The 19,027-nt window shown below is 38.3% G+C and overlaps 2 protein-coding genes across 3 annotated transcripts in view; one reads left to right on the forward strand and one right to left on the reverse strand.

Annotated features, from left to right (window-relative positions):
- npas2 (neuronal PAS domain protein 2) overlaps positions 1-4,999 on the reverse strand; it is a 46,046-nt gene extending 41,047 nt beyond the window's left edge. The window contains exon 1 of one of the 2 annotated variants that reach the window (XM_016668352.1): positions 4,687-4,999. The gene's annotated coding sequence lies outside the window, so the exon portion shown is untranslated. Of the gene's footprint in view, positions 1-4,682 lie in introns of both variants that reach the window. The other variant, XM_016668353.1, reaches the window with a different exon arrangement.
- A 5,005-nt stretch (positions 5,000-10,004) lies between these two features.
- brwd3 (bromodomain and WD repeat domain containing 3) overlaps positions 10,005-19,027 on the forward strand; it is a 29,342-nt gene continuing 20,319 nt past the window's right edge. Inside the window, exons 1-19 of the mRNA XM_007545987.2 lie at positions 10,005-10,303; positions 10,464-10,522; positions 10,620-10,649; positions 10,831-10,890; positions 11,811-11,961; positions 12,115-12,213; positions 13,086-13,246; positions 13,332-13,553; positions 13,656-13,756; positions 14,443-14,513; positions 15,472-15,572; positions 15,673-15,713; positions 15,789-15,893; positions 15,981-16,131; positions 16,240-16,374; positions 16,462-16,590; positions 17,412-17,637; positions 17,751-17,891; positions 18,007-18,184. Of these exons, the coding sequence (XP_007546049.1) occupies positions 10,270-10,303; positions 10,464-10,522; positions 10,620-10,649; positions 10,831-10,890; positions 11,811-11,961; positions 12,115-12,213; positions 13,086-13,246; positions 13,332-13,553; positions 13,656-13,756; positions 14,443-14,513; positions 15,472-15,572; positions 15,673-15,713; positions 15,789-15,893; positions 15,981-16,131; positions 16,240-16,374; positions 16,462-16,590; positions 17,412-17,637; positions 17,751-17,891; positions 18,007-18,184 (2,195 nt within the window). The 5' untranslated portion in view covers positions 10,005-10,269. The remainder of the gene's footprint in view (positions 10,304-10,463; positions 10,523-10,619; positions 10,650-10,830; positions 10,891-11,810; positions 11,962-12,114; positions 12,214-13,085; positions 13,247-13,331; positions 13,554-13,655; positions 13,757-14,442; positions 14,514-15,471; positions 15,573-15,672; positions 15,714-15,788; positions 15,894-15,980; positions 16,132-16,239; positions 16,375-16,461; positions 16,591-17,411; positions 17,638-17,750; positions 17,892-18,006; positions 18,185-19,027) is intronic.

Here is a 19,027-nt window from a genome sequence, read left to right on the forward strand (position 1 = left end):
AAAAAATGAATGGTGCTCCTGGATTGAGTGCTTTGTAAATGCCAGCCAATAACATGTCAAGAAGATTTGGACCTACGTCTGTTGACTGATGCCAAACAAAGCACATCACAACACTTCAAAGTAGACGTTAGTGTGGTTTTTGAGTATGTAAAAGAAAACTTTTATTGGTGATTATCCCTACATTTGTGCTTATTTTTTAAGCACAGCTTATATGAGCGTTGTTTCCAAGCGCGCTGCAGAAAAATCTGTTTTTAATGTGCGTCTACATCAAAGCAACAGTTGCGATCCCTTACTCTGAGAAATGAAAACACAAAGGCCAAAGTAAAGACTGATATGATTAGGAAGAAAGCAGAAGGAAGTCAGCCTATGACTGACTTCAATAAAATTAAGCTCCAGAGGAAGTCGTTCAACCAGCCAATTCAGGACTAGTCTAAATACAGATTAGGAAAGACAAATTTGCCTGTAGACATTTTAAATATTTGGATTGAGAAGAAAAATGGCTTATTTCAATATAACTGAGCAAACTAGATAAGTAGCAAACTTGATAAGTTGTTATTATCCAGAAATACAATGAAAACAGTATTTTTGTAGTTGAATGTATTCAACGCCCTACAAAGTTAAACAAGTACTTGGGATTCATCTTTGCCCTGAAATAAAGACACTTTGAGGTCAATGGATCAAGCTTTTAAAACCTAAATACAACTCCTCTCAAACTTAAAATAAAGACTTTAGTTTAGTTGTGTCCTGCCTGTTTGTTTGGAGAAAGGTTTGTTCTAAAAAAGCCTCATCTTCCCCAACCAGGCGAAAAGTGTTTGAAACCAAGCAATAAGTTAGAAAATGTGGCTGTTCACAGTAAGGTAGATAAAGACAAAAGTAAAGTATCCATTTCAAGGAGAAAATCTGTGAATCTTCTGCTTGTGTATTATTAGCCTGGTGGGCCACCAGGTTTTACTTGGGCACCCCACCAGGCTGAGAACTGCTTATTTATTTATTTATTTTAGTTTTTTTAAATGTCTGAATTTTTTCAGACTTTATAGTCCGTATACAAGCATTAATCTTCCAAAAACACATAATTACCAAGTGATATTTTCACATTTCCTGTTAACTTCAAACATTTTTTAACTCAAAAACATGGCAGGCTGCTGAATGAATGACAGCCCTAGCACCCAACCAGGCTTAGCAAATTTTCTTGGGGAAACACTGATATTAATAAAACCATAAAATTTTATTTGAAGACCGCTTCAAAATACGAAAAAAAAATTCCAAAATGCAGGATTTATAGCAAAGTTTCCTTTACTAAAACAGATTGTACTCAATCTGAATGCATTTTTACATCTTTTTGCTCCGATTTGCAGAGCTAAATGTTTAAGTCCACAATATTATCCATGTGAGAGCGCTGATGTTAAAGCAGTTGTGCATAATTCGCAACCTGTGCAGTTTGTCAACCTGTTGTCAGATTTCACTCGGTTTTATGCGGCTTTGAGATCAATCAGCGAAGGCTGAACATTCAACATTCATTCTATGTGAAGCGGCGCTCTGTTTTCTTAAAGAGACAGCGCGTGGAGAGGATCCCATTTGCTGCTGCGTAGGCCTGCACCATTTGTGCATGCCTGGTCACACTAAGCAGCTCTAGCAATATTCAGACTAGCATTCAGTTTAAGCTTGCAGGACATGGCCCAGTAACCTACTTTCCTCACAACATGCTCAGTAACATCAGAGACGAAGCCGTGTGTCATCAGTTAACTAACCTTCACCACCGCCGAGTTTTAGGGGAGAATGAGCAAAAATCTAGAGTCAGCACTGCAGAAGCAAAAATAAGACGACATCGTCTGTCAGCTCCATGAATCTGAAAAAGACATTTTCCATAAACCCTTTTCACTGTTTAGTCTAGTGGCGGAGACAACCACACGGTAACGCTGAACATCAGGAAAGAGGGGGGTTTAAAGAGTTACACTTTCTCAAAGCAAAATGTGTGACAAAATAGCTGATCTAGTCACGTATTATGTATTCGTTTAAAGAAAAAAAAAAGAGGACAAAATGGGCAGGCTGTCTTGATGTGGACAATTTCTTAGTACAACCAGAACAGAGCAAATTCGTATGAATCAGATCCGGTCTCACTGAGTCACTGAGTACATCAGGTGATATAACCCACAGGGACCCTTGTGTTTGTGGGTATATAGTCCAATCCTCACAAGAAATACAGAGGCTAACATACTGAATGTTTACAGCTTACACACGTCTGCACTTGGGCTGGTTACCAGCACTAAAGCATACAAAGGTTTTAAAAGCATACAGCTTTAAACTGGGTTTTAGGTGTTCTCTGCTTACATAGAAGAGTGATGCCCCTCACATGCCTGCTGCTGCACACTGCAAGTCAACTGGCTGAAAGAAGAATTTTTCCAAAACTGTTTAGAAAGATCTTTGTAAACAAAGTACAAAAAAAAAAGTACTAACAGTCATGGTGTAAAAACTAAAGCAAACCATGGCTCATTTTTCGTATGCTAATTAAAATGTTAGATTCATTATTCTAACTCTAATAATTAAACCCTGATAAGCAAGTTTGTGTAAAAGCTGCTTCAAAAGTCAGTAGTTTTTATCTTTATTCAATATTCTTGCTGTAGTGCAGAGCTACATGATACACTGAATCATAATCATCAGTACAATATCACTGAAATACAGCAATTCTTAGATAAATGAAAGCAATTAGGTGACATTTATGTGTAAAAACTGAAACTGTTTTTTTTTTAATACCAGGTACTTTCTTTGGTAAGGAGCACACTTAATATGCAGGCAGCACTGCATATTACGGTTATTAGGGCTGTCTCCCTATAAGCAACTCAACACACCCAAATACGATTTCACCTAATCTATGTAAATTCAGATCGACCTATTTAGTAACAAGACTAAAAAAAAAAATTAAAAAAAAAAAGAATAAAAAAAAAGGTGAGAAGCGAGAGATAGTATGAGTCATGAGGCTGGGCTGGCCCAAATGTTAAGCAGCATGATGTAAACAGGAGCATATGGTGCCGTGAACACCCCAGTTCAGTCAGTCATGGAGCAGAGCGTTCTGCCCTACTCAGCTGTCAGCAGACATCCTCATCACTATTCATGTCTGCTGAGGCAATCTGGGTATATTAAGGTAGAAAACCAGTAAAAGAAGATGGCTCCAACATGGAGACCCATCATAACATTCAAATTGGACTGAATTTAACCACAGTTTCTGAAAAATGATTCACTGTACCAGCTTTTAATTTCATCAGGTCAACAAAATGACCTGTTATTATAAAATATGCATCAATCAGTCATAGGGAGCTCAGAAGCTGAAAATCATTTCTTTTTAATGATCAGTAAGTCGAAGAGTAAAATTATGCTTTTGTAATTTTTGTTTTAATACATCAACGTCCAGCATTTTCTGTCAGTTGACAGAACAAGCAGCAGCATGCATTCTGACATGCTTTTATTTTCTATTTAAAATAAATCAAATAACAGTTTTGGATATATCCTTCAAAGCAGATAATCTGGTAATTCCTATGTTATCAAAATTAGTTTATCTATGAAACAACCTGCTGCAAATATGTTTCTCCTTTATCTGATTTAGTCCTTCAGAAAAATAAAATATGAATGGTTAAAATCAGACATGACATATCGGACTTTAAAAAAATTGAAAAAAATCTTGATTGGTACATTTCTACCTCTTACAAGTTAATTAATCGACCAGTTCATTCATTTGTATTTGTTTTGCTCCACTCTAACAGGCATGCAGTTAAAGTTGCTTTACAACCAAAATACAATAAAAATAAAGCTGCACAAATTTTCCCATGCTAAAAATAAAATACTAATTAACAAAATGAAGGTTGGTCAAAAGGAATAAATAAGTAAATATGTATTTACGCAAAAGGCAAAAAGCAATCATCAATAAAAAATTAAATGCAAACTCAAAAAGTACAATAGAAGAAATTCACACTGCAATCAAAAGGCAAAAAAAGGTTAGAGATAGTAATGAAAAAAACTGATTTATTTCCTGAATTAATGCAAAGTACAAAAGGGAAAATTTCATCATATTTTAACGAAACAAGAGGAGAGATGATACAGTTAATTTCTATATGTTAAAACTTATATGTTATTTATTTATTCATTCATTCATTCATTTAGATTGAGGCACCGGAGGCAGTAATAAGCCTAAGTGTGGCCAAGAGCAACAGCAGGTTTCCAGGTGGCTGTGACAACCGACAGCCCACTAAGCTTCATTATACAGCAGTCACAACACTCTGTAACGGGGTCAGTCTTTAAATCAAATCAGACTCAATTACTGCTAATAAGTGAAGAAAAAAAACTCCGTTTCATAAATTAAATTAACAACACCAACGGAATAAGTCAGAGTTAACTAATAACTGCGTTTGTGTTTTATAAATGCAAGGGGGGAAATAGCAATAACCAAAATGTTACGTAGCTAGCAGACGTAACTGTGATTTAATCACCTTGACTACGACGGCGGGCAGCTCAGTTCAATAAATATTTGGAAATCATTTATCCACAACGCCAGAGTCATTTTCCACCACCAAGAAAAGAATATTCCAGATTCCTTCAATGAGTTTGTACTTTTCCAGCTGTAAGCTAAACTCCAGCCAGACTTCTAACAACAGGTACCATCAAGTGACATTATGAAGATGGAAGACACCTACCTACCTTCTTCTGCCCGACAAAATGCTGAATCCAGAAGACGGCAAAAGTGTGCCTCTACGGACGAAAGCAAGAAAACCGACTTCCTACAATCCAAATACCCTGCCGCAGAGATAAAACAGCAGAGCCCGCCGGCTTAACGTGCGATATTCCTCTTAAATCTGAGGCAGAACCCGCTGAGATCCAGTCCGAACACCTGACATGTTACAGCTTCGTGAGGCTGACCAGCGCCGGGGTCCAGTCCACAGCCAGCTTGACAGAGAGGCACACAGGGAGGCTGAATGAGCAGTTGCCAGTGTGCGTCCACACTCAGAGTCCCGCCCACTGGACTACATACTAAATAAAGTTACTGAGTCAGTGAATGAGGGGGGTGTACATGAGGATAACATTTAACACGGATAACTGCCCCTTTAGGTGAGCAGAAAATAAATAATAAATTATGCCTGATGTGACAAAATTCAACAAGTCATAGCAAAGAAAAAAAGAAGAAGACTGTCGCTTTCTCAATACTGCAAATCAAACATTTACTAACTACAATTATCATTTTTTCCCCCATACGTGTCAGTTGCATTGCTGTCCATTATGCAGATCTGAACTTGAGCAGCAGATTTTGTGATTACACGGTTTAACGCAACAACAGACGCTGCAGCGCCACCCTCAGGTCAATACTGAAATTATATTGCAAAAAACATAGGGGAGAAAATACATAGCATTAATATAAAGAACTAAAAAAAATAATATAAAGAGATCACCATGTTTTATGTAAAATCTGGTAATTTTAGAAACAACGTTCTTGTCCGCTGCTTTTTAAAATTGTGTTTTATATTTAGTGAATTATTATATAAAGTCATTTCAAGACCCTTTGCATTAAAAAAATAGGTTAACTTAGAGGGGGTTTAAAAATGTATTTATTTTTTTTTCTTTTTTGCTAGCAATGTTCTGTTTTCACAATTAAGCCAACCTTGGAAATTAAGGTACATTTTCATTGGTCAACAGTCACTATATGCCTGAAGATGACATTTAAACAAATGGTAAATAGCCCATTGCAACACGTGGACTAGTTAAAGTAAAGGTTTGTATTACAAGTCATTTATTTATTTCGTGTATAGTTCCAAAAACAGTTAAATACAGCACTTCAGAAATTGTCAGACTGACCATAATTTCATGCATTCTGTTGTGTTAGGGGGAGATTATATTCTTGCAGTATTTTTTACTGAAGGATTAGAACAAAGCTAAACATTAACAACTTAGACTGTAAGAAAGTGAAGTGTCTCTCATTTTATTTTGATAGATATTTCTCCAGTCCCTTTTCGGAGAACAGTACGGAGGTGAACATGGCACGGCTCTGATTGTTGATATGCCACACTAACTCGTGTAAGGTTAAATATAGTGACTAAATAGCACTTTGTATATACTATAATTTAGCAAACAGAGATTTTAGTGGTGAACCACATGTGTTCTGAAATGTTTTGATGTGGGTTAAGGCAGCCAATAAGCCGCTGGACATCTGGCTGTTCTTCTATAACGAGCGTTTTTTAAAAATTTTTATACTGCAAAGACAAAAAGGTTCAAAAGTCTCTGAGCAAATATAAAGTTTAACGTATTTTCATCTAAATCTTGAAACAGTCAATTTGACAGCTTTCGGATTTAGATGAACCTAGGGGGAGTTTATGCTTTTTGAAGCGGATGTTTATCCTGAGCTGTTGTGCCTATTACGACAATAAAAACAACAAGATCCCTTTTTTTGGAAAAGACAATCCGGCTGTTAAATTTATGAGAGAACAAATGGGAATATAACCGATGATATAATTTATGACAGAACATACTAAAAATGTGTTTGTAAAAGGTCAAAATTCTTCTCCCAAGTCATAAATCTCAAACCAGTGGTGTTCAGGCCCAGCATGGTTCTAAATATCCTTTCTCTTGAGAGAAAATCCTTTCATCTCAGCCATAAATTTAAACTGTCCAGCATCACTTTTCACCTATTGACCCATATGGTGCAGATAGTTTGCCTTTCCAAATAAGAAAGTAACCATTTTTTGTTTCCTCATTTGGTTCAGGGTGTGCACAGTGTGTCACTTTGTGATAATATGTGTGCTGCAGTGGAGAAGTAAAAAAAAAAAAAAACAAAAAAAAACGTGGTGCTAAAATAAGAGATCAGCATGCTTGGAAGAATATTTTGGTATTTAATTTGTCAATTCATACGAATAAGTGCTAGTCGTTGGTGGACAGCATTGTCTGTTCACCAACTGACTTTCAGTCGCCATGGTAACCAGCTGTTGCACTGTTTAATAGACAGATGGAGCAAAGCTTTGCTAGTACAATGGGGAAAATACGTGATACACTGTCTGCTTTTCAAGTTTTCCCGCTTACAAAGAATGGAGGGATCAATTTCTTTTGTGGGTACACTTGAATTGTCAGAGACAATCTAAAAAAAAAATAATAATAATCTAATTTATTAAATTGTTAATTTGCATTAAATTTTATTAAATAAGTATTGGACGACCTGCCAACCAGCAAGAATCCTGTCTCTCTCACAGACCTCCACTAATTACATTTATTAAATGAATACATGCCACACTCTCAGTCAGTCAGGCTCCAGCCTTTCCACCATGGGCAAAAGCAAAGAGCTATCTCAGGATAGAAGGGACACAATTGGAGACCTGCAATATTGCAATAACAATGAATTCGAAATATAATGTGTAACACTAACTGACTCTCATTCAACTGGCAGGGTCTACCTTCCCCCTGAAGGGGTCATGTCTTGTTTAGGGAGAAGGACGAGAAGTTGTGTGCTTTGTTGCCTGGACAGAACAATGTTACTACAGATGTTCTTGAGATGGCCGAAACAAAAACACATCTGTCTCTTGTTGGCTGATGTGCATCATGTAAACTGTACATTTATTTTCTGATGTTGTGCTCAGCTCAGCTGCTCATCTCTGTGTGCTAGCAAACCTCGATTTGTGTATGCTGCCCTCAACAGTTTATCATAACTCTGTGTTTTTAAATATCCTCCCAAGAAAATCATCATAAGCATCAGAAATATTTATACAAATTCCATTCTGTGTCACATAAGGGTAGTATTCTGCTATGATCACCGTGATAGCATCTGGGTTTGATGTTGAACAAGACCTCGTTGACCTAGCAGGTACAAACTAAGAATGCTGGTTATGTTCTAGAGTAAACCAGCGTGATACCAGTACAGAGCTGGATCTTTAAAAACCCTGCAGTTCTAATAAAACTTCAGTCTGCAATGGAAGAAAAAGGAGATTGACTGCATACCACTGCCAATACTGTTTTAAATTTCCCCGGACATATAAAAATCCCAAACCAGATGCACAATTTCTGGGAAATTGTCAAGGTTTAAAGAAAAAACAAACAAACAAAAAAACAAAAAAAAGGAAAAAAACCCACGTTATTAGCAGGAGAAGGAGAGCATTTAGTTATTGGTGGATTTTTGTCTCAATATCTCAAGGTTTCACAGCCAAACAGACCAGGTGTAGCTTCTAAGGAAAGAAAAGAAATGCATAAACTGAAAACATAAAGTTATGACTTCCGTTAACAGTAGATGATGCAAACTGAATAGTAGAAGAAGAAAGTGGTAGAGTAAGGAAAAGTTGTTAGAAAACGTTAGCAAACAAATAGCATCATTAATCTCCAGGTGATCTTCATGATGCAGAAATGCTTTTCTACAAGCAGAGATAAGAAAACTATTCACAGTTGGAGGGAAGATGGATGGAGCTAAATGCAGGGAAATCGTGGAACAATAACCTCCTAAAGGCTGCAAAAGACTTCAGACTGGAATGGACACTCTCCTTCCAACAGGACAACAATCTTAAACAGCCAGAGCTACAATGGTACAATTATCTTCTAGAATGGCCTAATCAAACATCTAAATCCAAGAGGGAATCTGTGGCAAAGCTTGAAAATGGATGTTCCAGGATATTATCCAACCCGACTGAGCTTTAATTATTTTACTAAGAAGAAGTGGCACATTTTCACTGTCACTTCAGCCTCTGGAAAGTTTTTTTTTTCTCCCCCCTCCCAATTGATCAATAAATCTGAGAAACAATATGGATAGTAAAAATGAGCAAAAACTCATCTTGGTGCAAAAATATAAGGCAGTTGGTTTGTATAGAAATGATTACTCTTCTGGGAACTGCTGGGATGTTATGTTCCTCAGAAAACAAGCAGATGGGCACATCAGTGCTCAAAGTACAATAAAGATGAAAACATGATGCTTTTTGTAACATAATAAAGAAATGTAACTGAGTCATACCAGAAGGTCTTGCAGTACGTGAATAATGAGAGACGGAAGGGGCAAAACATAAAAAACAGCACTTTCATTTTGCAATTCATTACTCAGTAGTAATTGTTGCTTCTGACTTACCTATCAATGTTATACAGTCTCTTAGAGAAATTTCAGGCTTTATTGTGGAGTACAAGGACACACACACACACAAAGCTCTTTTACTTTATGTCAGGGTGTTCATGCAACCTTTTCCTTGGTGCAAAATCCATGAACAGACCACAGGAAATTCAAGAGAATTTCCTTTTTATGTGCATTGAAGAGGATAAGTGAATACGTATGTACTCTCCTAGAACATATCACAATCAGTCTGCTTTGTGGCTGCTATGACTCATTGTTATTCACTTTCTTTATTGTTAAATGTGAAAAATGCTTAAAAAAAGATAGTTATACTTTCTCTCATCCTGTGATGTTGCTGGTTTGTTAGCTGGAATCCAAATTTTCAAAAACATTTCCACTATTCTTCTATTTAACTCAATAAATGTATTTATTTTTTTATCATTTTGGCTTGAGATTTTCTTAAGATCAGAGATCTTAAGCAGAGGTAACACTATCCTCATCAAGTTGCCTTTAATTCTACTTTTGGACAATTTGGAAACAATCTGTATGGTAAAAAATAAATGAATGAAAGGCTGTAAATATACAACCAGAGCCAAAATAAAATGGATTACATCCAAGTATTTTTACACAATAGAGTAATCCGGTCCAGTTCAACATGCAATTTAGAATCTGTGACAAAACTTGAACATTATTTTCACAGAGCTAGCTATATAACTCGAATCTATCTATTTATATAAATTAAAATTTCTACTCACTCAAATGTTCAGCCTGAATTCATCTATCTATATGATGTCAAATCACCGCAACTGCTATTTTAGGAAACAGGTCAGGTATAAATGGAATCGCTCATTTATACCAGACTCATTTATGTCAAACTATAATTCACTTCGATGCAGTTGAACTCAGATTCAAATCCAAATACATTCATTTCAAATCAGTATGTTTCTAAATATGTTCGTTTCAATGCTGAAACTTCCAGTATGTGAGTCTGTGTTTTGCAATTTATTTCAAATATTCATTCACCTCAGACCTCGAAGGAAGCGTCCAGTGTTAAACTGGCTCACTGGAGGGCGCTAACACAAAGCTGCAGGTAACAGGCAACAACTTGGGAAAGGAGGAGGCCATTCAATAGCCTGTTTTAGCCACTGTTAGCTAGCCCGGCGGCTAACGAGCAAGCTAAAATATCAATTGTGGCTTAATGACGCCTGTCCTGAATAGTGATGGCAAAAGAAAAGTGTTCACAAATCGAAGCAGGTGAGTGTTGGACGCCCCGTTAATTCACCACTAATAGTTTTGAATTCCCAGAGTTTGAAATTGTGTACATCAGCTGGTGAGCTTGGCAACCAAGCGAAGCCAGACGCTAGGTAGCGTTAGCACGGCTAGCAAGAGGCTAACAGCAAATTATTTTTTTCAGAACTGTATTACCTCATTGCCAGATTTCTACAGTCTGGGCCTTGTAAAAAGGCAGCACAGGTAAATTGTTACATTAATTTTATTTTAAAGTGGTATTATTGGTTTAAACGAACCGCAACGCTAGCCTGTCGGGCTAACTGTGTGTGTCTGTTGTTAGATTCTGATCGAGGAGCTGGAGGAGTATGAGGTAAGTTCAGCTGGACCTTTCTGTTCTTCTCCTGTGGGGTCTCCCTAATGTTGCCTATCTAAACCTGTCTGTGAGAAAGTCCGTGTATTTTTGGATCGCTGTTTAAAAAATGAGCGCGTCCTTTTGCCGTGTAGAAACTGTTAGCTCTGTGATATCTCTAACGGGTTGTTTTTAACTTTAGTTGGTTCCGCAACGATGGAGTTGGGACGGGAAGATATTCAAACGGAGCTTCCAAGACTGGGTGAGTTGCAAATTTATAGATATTTTTTAATTAAAAGTGTATTGTTTTGTATTTTTTTAATCGACTGTTTTCTTTTTAGCTTGTATCAATTCTTTAAATTAAATTCGCAACTCAGCATATGCGAAAAGGGGATTCGTTTATTATAAGGAAGATATATTAAAGATTTATTTTAATATGGGCCTGTTGATAAATAACTAAATGCTGGTTTCGCTATTGTGTAGGCTTGTGGGCTGGCAATGTCGAAGCAGCAGATTGTGATTGGCTTAATTTGATACAGAGACTTGTCGATCATCTTTAAAAGCCAATCAAATCGCTGTTGCGTCTGCGTCCTATCCGGAAGAATCTAAACGAAACATTTGATTTGCTGTGAGTTCCCAAGGCCCGCCTTCTGTATATCCACCCTTTTGCCCTTTCGGTGGATTTTTGTTTTTATTCGGATCGTTTTTATGTATGTCCTTATAAACTTCTTTTGTGTTGAAAAGTAATTTTCTTTCTAAAAGCTTCTTTCACTTTTCGTACTCTCCATTTTTAACACATCGCTGACACCGCTATTGTAGCGCCTTTTCCCACAATAACAATTTTCACACGTGCGTAAGCGCTTAGATATGGTGCATTCACTGATCAGGAAAAAAATATGGGTTTTTTAGTTTTCAACCAGCCGACCAGGGTCAGTCAACCATAAAACTGCCCAATTCCGGCCACCTCTAGTTTTAGCTGTTAACAAGTAAAACTGTTGTTTTCTGGTCATGTTTACAAATGGTTAATAAGAAGAAAGGAAATAAAAATAAGCACTAGTAGGTGTAAAATTTAGAAAATTAGAAAAACAAGAGCATACTTACTCAGTCATTCACAAAGTTGATGCATTAGTTGACTTGTCACGGAGTGCAGCTGAGACAGGTGTTGCCCTGTTTCTCATCCAGGTGGCTTTGAACCAGCACATTCCTGCAGACTATCTGCTTCAGGTGTGTCGACGGATAGGTCCTCTGATAGAGAAGGAGATCCCACCTAGTGTTCCTGGAGTCCAAACACTCCTGGGGCTGGGAAAGCAGTCGTTGCTTCGCACCACCAAAAGTAAGCCTGTGTTATTATTCTTCTATCGTCTGTGTGTTGTTGTTTTTTTGTGTGTGCTTTGCCTCTGCAGTTATTAGTGAAAGTTTCTATCATATGTGTATGATGAAGAGATTTCATTTCCAAATGTTTGCATTAATTGTTGGTTACATTCAGGTTGTACCCACAAAGTATGCTGCGGCTCAGCTGTGGCTGCACTGCACAGAGGGCGCCCACCTGAACCACCAGTTGTTATTGGGAATGCTCCTAATGTTGGTATGTTATTACAATAAAAGGGTGGAGAGTGAGCCGAAGCAATAAGCAGTTTTTCTGTATTATGTAATTTATCAAAATCATTCATATAATTATTTATTACTTATATTTACTTCTAACTCTTTAGCTTCATTTTGAAACTGAGGACCTGTATGTCTATGAGTATCTCTATCATGAAAACATTTGACAAACTTCTAGATTTGCAAACAACTTCTAAAATCCCAAGTAGAGATGCTTCAAAGACTCTCTGCTTTATGTTAAATGAAGAAATTTGTAGCCGCATACCTTCTGTCTGTTTTGACCTGTTTTAATGCCGCAAGTATTAAAATTAATACGTTTGACGACTGCCCTTTGTTGAACCAATTCAAAGACAAATTACAGTCTGCAGAACAAACACACATGATGAACACACCTGTATGCCAAAGCATTCCTAAGTCAGATATGAGGTCATCCGTCTGACACCGTCTGAACTGGGTCATGCAACACAAAACTCACTTTGTGTTGTTATAGTGGCATAACAGACCCTGTGGCTGTAAAATCCGAATCTTTTTTTTTTTTTTTAATTGTTGTGGTGAGAAAATGAAAATGCTAGTAAAGCTCAATGAACTAAACCTGATATTTGAAAATGCAGTGATACAGGAAGTGGCTGCAACATGCATGTCATCGTTGATAATGTTTGTACGTTTACGACCTGCTTCTGCGTTTTGAGGTGTGTTTTTGCTAAATAAGTAATGTGAGGGTGTAATACCGGTACGTTGTTTGTTATTGCCTTTGTTTTGGTTCTGATATGTGAATCGTTGGTGTTGAAAATACCTGTGTGTTTTTTATGTTTCTGGTGCCTTCTCATGACGAATCTCCTGTGTTTTTCCACAAAGTGCCCGTCATGGGGGCTCGCCAGGCCACGGGTACGGCTCGTTTCGGCCAAGTCCTGCCGTCTTCCTCCTACCAACACATGAAGATCCACAAGCGGATCCTCGGCCACCTTTCTTCAGTTTACTGCGTGGCCTTTGACCGCACCGGTCGGCGGATTTTTACGGTGAGCGCCATCTTCACTCGCGTCGATATTTACGCCGTGTTTCAACTACGTCAAGTTGGAAACGGTGTTTTTCGTCCTGGTTTAGGGTTCGGATGACTGCCTGGTAAAAATCTGGGCCACAGACGACGGTCGGCTCCTGTCCACTCTCCGCGGCCACTTGGCGGAGATCTGTGACATGGCTGTGAACTATGAAAATAGTCTCATTGCATCTGCAAGCTGTGACAAAGTCATCAGAGTGTGGTGCCTGCGTACCTGCGCACCCGTCGCCGTTCTTCAGGCTCATGCCGCTTCCATCACATCCATACAGGTGATGCCACTGTTGCGTTAGTCTTTAGCGGGGAAACGGTTTCAGAACAAGTTGTAAGAAGTACACACTTTTTGAGTCTAAAACTATCTTGTATACTCTTAGTTTTGTCCTGCTGCCAAAGGGACGAAGCGATACCTTGCATCAACGGGTGCAGATGGTATGGTGTGTTTCTGGAAGTGGCACTCTCACAGTATGAAGTTTGAGTGAGTATTTGCGGCTCTATTCCAGTGGCCTGCACCCCTTAGGTTCCAAAGAGCCGTTTTTGAATCCAGTCCAGCTAAATAAGGCTCACTTATGTGTCACAAATGTGACATGACCTTTTGACTGAGATCTTTTAATTTTTAATGAACAACTACTAAAATACAACTCTTATTTTTAAAGAACCAACATTTTTCTTTTTCTTTTTTTAAGGTTTTAAAATAAAGAAAAACGTAAACATTTTATGATAATGAGAATGAATACATTTTCTTCTGTAGGGTGTTGATATTATGTGGGGGGGGGGAATCAAATTTTGAAACTGACACATAAATGGAAAGTTACTGATACTTCCAGTGTTGTAGAAAGTAAATCCAATTAATCCATGAAAAACGATTAATTTGTTGTTATTACAGCTGTGTTTAAAAATATTATCAGAGCCAATAATGGCTCAGATAATTAATGGTGCAATAAATAAAATTAATAATAACAAAAATAATGATAAAATAATAGAAATAAAATAATAAAAAAATATAACTAAAAATAAATGATAAAATAAAATAATGGCTCAAGGAAATTTCAAAAAGCCACTTGCAGCAGGTTGCAGACCCCTGATCTATTCCAACATGTTAAACTCCAAGGTTTTATTTATTTAAGCTAACTGATCAACATTGTATTTGTCGTTTTTCCTCAGTGATCAGCCTGTTAAGTTTGTTGAGCGATCACGACCAGGAGTCCAGGTCTCCACTTCCTCTTTCAGTAGCGGTGAGTTGAATAAATGTTTCTTTATGTTTCGTTGTTGAGGTGGGCTTTGTCTAAATGTTTAAAAAAAAAACTGATTGAATCCAGACCAGCTGGTATGAAGATGCCTAAATATTTTTCTTTAGGCCCCCAGAGACTCCAATACTTTTGGGTCCAGGGGGTACTGCACGAGGGGAGCATGATGGGAGTGGCTGCTTATCTGTGACATGTGGCCTGCATGAACCTGCAATGTTTGGTTCACATAGATAATGTGAAAGCGGAGAAGATGACCTTACAGCAAACTACAGACCAATTAGCCTTATTTACTGTGACAATGTTGGTCCTATGGCTACTAAGTCCTGAAATAAACCATCTCTGTTCTCTAAAACAAGCAACAGTAAAAAATAAAGGGGAAAAAAATTTGCCATGTTCGGCTGTTTTTTATAGATTGGTACATTAGCTGGGGAGGAGCACACAGCTCCAAATTGCACATAAAGATTGGGCTCTGTGAGAATAATTAAAGTTTCAAGTTTTTTTTTGTTTTTTGTTTTTTTTTAGGCAGAAATTTAAACATAAATAAAATGTTCACACTTTCAAGGGGCCGTGGCTTCATATTTAGCAATACGGAGACAGGTGGATGAAAAAGCACAGCGTATGGAGTCTGTAAAGTACTTTTATAAAAATCACAGCTGAAATAAACGGCTGATCAAACTTGTCACAAAATTGTTTTACGTCACATTATTTCACAATCATGTGTATAAACTGCCAGTTTCATGTAATTAGAGACTGGGCAATCTTGCATTCTGCAATTCATATACTCTTTATAATTTAGGATGAATAATTTAATTTATGGAAATTAACCTTTAAAAAAAAGAAGAGGCATGTGTTTTAAATTGATCTATATGTCTTTTATTTAGATGTGTGTGTGTGTGTGTGTGTTTTTTTTGTGTGTCTTTAACTTTACTGTGTTTTCTGTTATTAGGCGGCATGTTTATGGCTACTGGTGGCACAGATCACATGATCAGGGTCTACTACCTCGGTGCAGAAACTCCGGTGAAGGCGTCTGAGCTGGATGCTCACACCGTAAGAAACAACAGCAGTTTTTCTCATCCTTTTTTGGTTGTTTTGTCTCGTCAGTCTAATGTGACTCATTTTAATTCTTGCCCACTGCTTGTGTTTGTAGGATAAAGTTGTGGTTGTCCAGTTCAGCAATAACGGTGACAGGTAAGAAGTTAAATTTCAGAGACAGCCTTTCGTTGTGTCTCTGGGGGTCTGACGGTTTATCGTATGCGTTTCCAGCCTCAGGTTTGTGAGTGGCAGTCGTGACGGCACAGCGAAGATCTGGCATTTTCAGCAGCAAGAGTGGAAAAGCATTACTTTAGACATGACTGCGAGGCTTCCTGCGTAAGAGAGCACTCTGAAGTATATTAAATGCAACAGACGGTCTGAACAACGTTTTTGTTATTTTAATGTTTCATGTCTTTCCGTTAGGACTGCTGCCGCTAATGGGGACGATAAAACCAAGCTGGTGGTGACCATGGTGGCCTGGGATCGCATCGACAGCACCGTCATCACAGCAGTTTCCAACTATATGCTCAAAGTGTGGCGCGCCACCTCTGGCCAGCTTCTGCATGTTTTGTCCGTAAGCAGCCAAAATATTTTTAATCCTGCGGATCATTTGGGAAGACGTCACAACGTAGCCAGCGGTTTCCAGCAAGTTTTCATTATGCGTGTCTACTGCCTTCTTTAGGGACATGATGATGAAGTGTACGTACTGGAAGCCCACCCCTTCGACCCCCGCATTATGCTGTCTGCAGGCCATGACGGCAACATTTACATCTGGGACCTGAGCAAAGGAGTCAAGATAAGAAATTTCTTCAACATGGTAACTGACCAAATTTCGAGAGCTGCTACCCCTAAGTAATCATGTGTTCGTTAGCATTTGCTTGACGTTTTGGCGTCTTCTTCCCAGATTGAGGGCCAGGGCCACGGAGCCATTTTTGACTGCAAGTTCTCAGCTGACGGACAACATTTTTCCTGCACAGACTCACACGGGCATTTACTCATTTTTGGCTTTGGCTGCAGCAGGCCTTACGAAAAGGTATCAGCCCGTCGGCTTGTGATCTGTGACTTCCTCTTTCACGGAAACACGGGAAAACGGAAAAGTTTGGATGGCGGATTTTTTTTCTGCTGATGCTCGTTTGAATGAAAATGTAGATCTCACAATATGCACACGTGTCATACTTTTGTACACAGAATATTATTTTGACTAGTGTTGAACAGTTAGTGTACTTTTTAATAAAAAAAAATAAATAAAAAAAAACTGAGAGGGATATGGCCGAACAAATCCAAAAGTTGCAAAAGGTTGATGGTTGGCGGGGTAAAGTAAGCCCGTCGCGGTAAGCAATAAATCGCATGGTAAATTAAAATTTCATTCTTATGACTGAAAGCCAAGTTTGTTTATAGAGACATGATAATCTGTTTTATATGTGGTTTTGGTTGTGTGTGCTTTTTATTTCCTCTTTATTTGTTTTTGGTTGTTTTATGTTGGATATTTAAAATGTCTTCCAGTTCCAGTGTTCTGTACAAAATTAGAGTTTATCAGTCTTTGATAGGGTGGACTTATGTAATTATACCACTTTACCTGAAAATGGTCTCAAAACGACAATAACAGTAGATGTCAAACAGCTGCAGCTTTTTAAAAATTTATTTTATTTTGATGTAAATAATGGATTTGGTATTTTTATTTAAAGTCCATGCTTAATATAAATCCAAAGTGGAAAATGTTTTTATTTTTTTTAATTTTTTTACTGTTACCATTTTTTTAATTAGTTTTTCTATTGAAATCATATCATTGCCAAGACATTCATCATAATTATGGCCCGTTTTCCCGATCTCGTGTTTTCTCTTGATCCCTTGAAGATTCCAGACCAGATGTTCTTCCACACGGACTACCGGCCTCTCATTCGGGATTCCAATAACTACGTCCTGGACGAGCAGACGCAGCAGGCCCCCCACCTCATGCCGCCCCCCTTCCTCGTAGACGTGGATGGAAATCCTCATCCTCCTAAATACCAGCGGCTCGTCCCAGGAAGGGAGAACTGCAAAGAGGAGCAGCTGATACCTCAGCTCGGATACATGGCTAATGGTGGGAAAAAAAAAGAAAAAAAGAAAAATCATTGAAAACTTTCCTGACGCACCAACATGGGTCAATTTAGGAGATCTGACCGACAGAGTTTAACCAGCATTCTGCTCCGTTAGGTGACGGAGAGTTGGTCGAGCAGGTGCTCGGGCAGCAGACGGCAGAAAACGGCGAAAGCCTTTTGGACAACCTCATCAGACAGCTGCAGAACGAGCAGGACGAACGGCAGAACGCAGAACAACAGGCCGACGGAGAAATGGGTTGGTACTTCCACTTTTTACGCCCTTGCTAGCAGTTTGTCAGATACTTTCACCCTTAACCTGTAAAAAAAAAAAAAAAGTGACTCGAACTCTAAACGAATGAATGCTTTGGCAGCCGTCGAGGCGGAAGTGGTGGCCTCTTCTCCTGGGGCGGAGCCTCGCCGAAGCGGCCAGGTGGACGGAGTGTGGCAGATGCAGCACAACTCCCTCCGCAGTCAGGTTGCCACAGAGAGGGACCTGCTGGCGTGGAGCCGCAGAGTGGTGGTCAACGAGGTGCCTCATGGGACATTCAGGTGAGCCGGGTGTATTTCAGGGGAGTCGCGTGGGACGGACGATCGCTAGGCAGCATGTAATTGTGAAACCGGAGAAAAATATGAATCTAATTCAAAAGATTACAAGCAAATTTGGCCTATTCCACAAATCTAACCTTTAAAAATAAATTAAGCTATTTTTCTGGTAATATGTAATGTGTGAATCAAAACATGGAGGTGGCAGCATCATGCTGTGGGAAGCTAACTACACTGGCGTACTTGAGACATCTTCCAGCTCTAAAACGGTGCTGAATAGGCAACCTGGGATGATGGTCAGATTTTTGTTGAAAATAAATTAGTAAATTATTATATATAAAACATTTAAAAAAATGATCTAGCACAACTGCATTTCTTAGACATTCCCACAGTTTTAACATTTTTTGGGTTGTTTTTCTTATTTGAGAAGTAAGATTTGCTTCTGAAAATACGTAGGTCAATGTTTTTACTCCAAAATTAAGATAATTGCAAAGATGAATGGTTGATAAAATGGGAATCTATTTTTTGTTTTTTTGTGGGGGTTTTTTGGATATATATTTTTAAGAAGTTATCTGTAAAAAAAAATAAAAATAAAATGTTGCCCCAAAAAATGAGAACGTGTCCATCTACATCCATTCACTTGCAGGCCAGGTGGGCTCCACTTACGGGGCCGCTCAAAGTCCTTCAGAGGTCCTCAAATGGCCCCCGGGCCGCACTTTGGACACCATGGATGCTTTAACTTCTACCTCATAGTCCTGCATTATTCTATGTTGCTGTATCATTTAAAATCCAAATTGAAGTTGTACTTGTAATTTAGCAGAAGTTTTAAATAAATGTTTTAATTCTGCC

This window comes from Poecilia formosa, unplaced genomic scaffold, assembly GCF_000485575.1.
Source record: "Poecilia formosa unplaced genomic scaffold, Poecilia_formosa-5.1.2 Scaffold14, whole genome shotgun sequence".
Lineage (NCBI taxonomy): Eukaryota > Metazoa > Chordata > Actinopteri > Cyprinodontiformes > Poeciliidae > Poecilia > Poecilia formosa.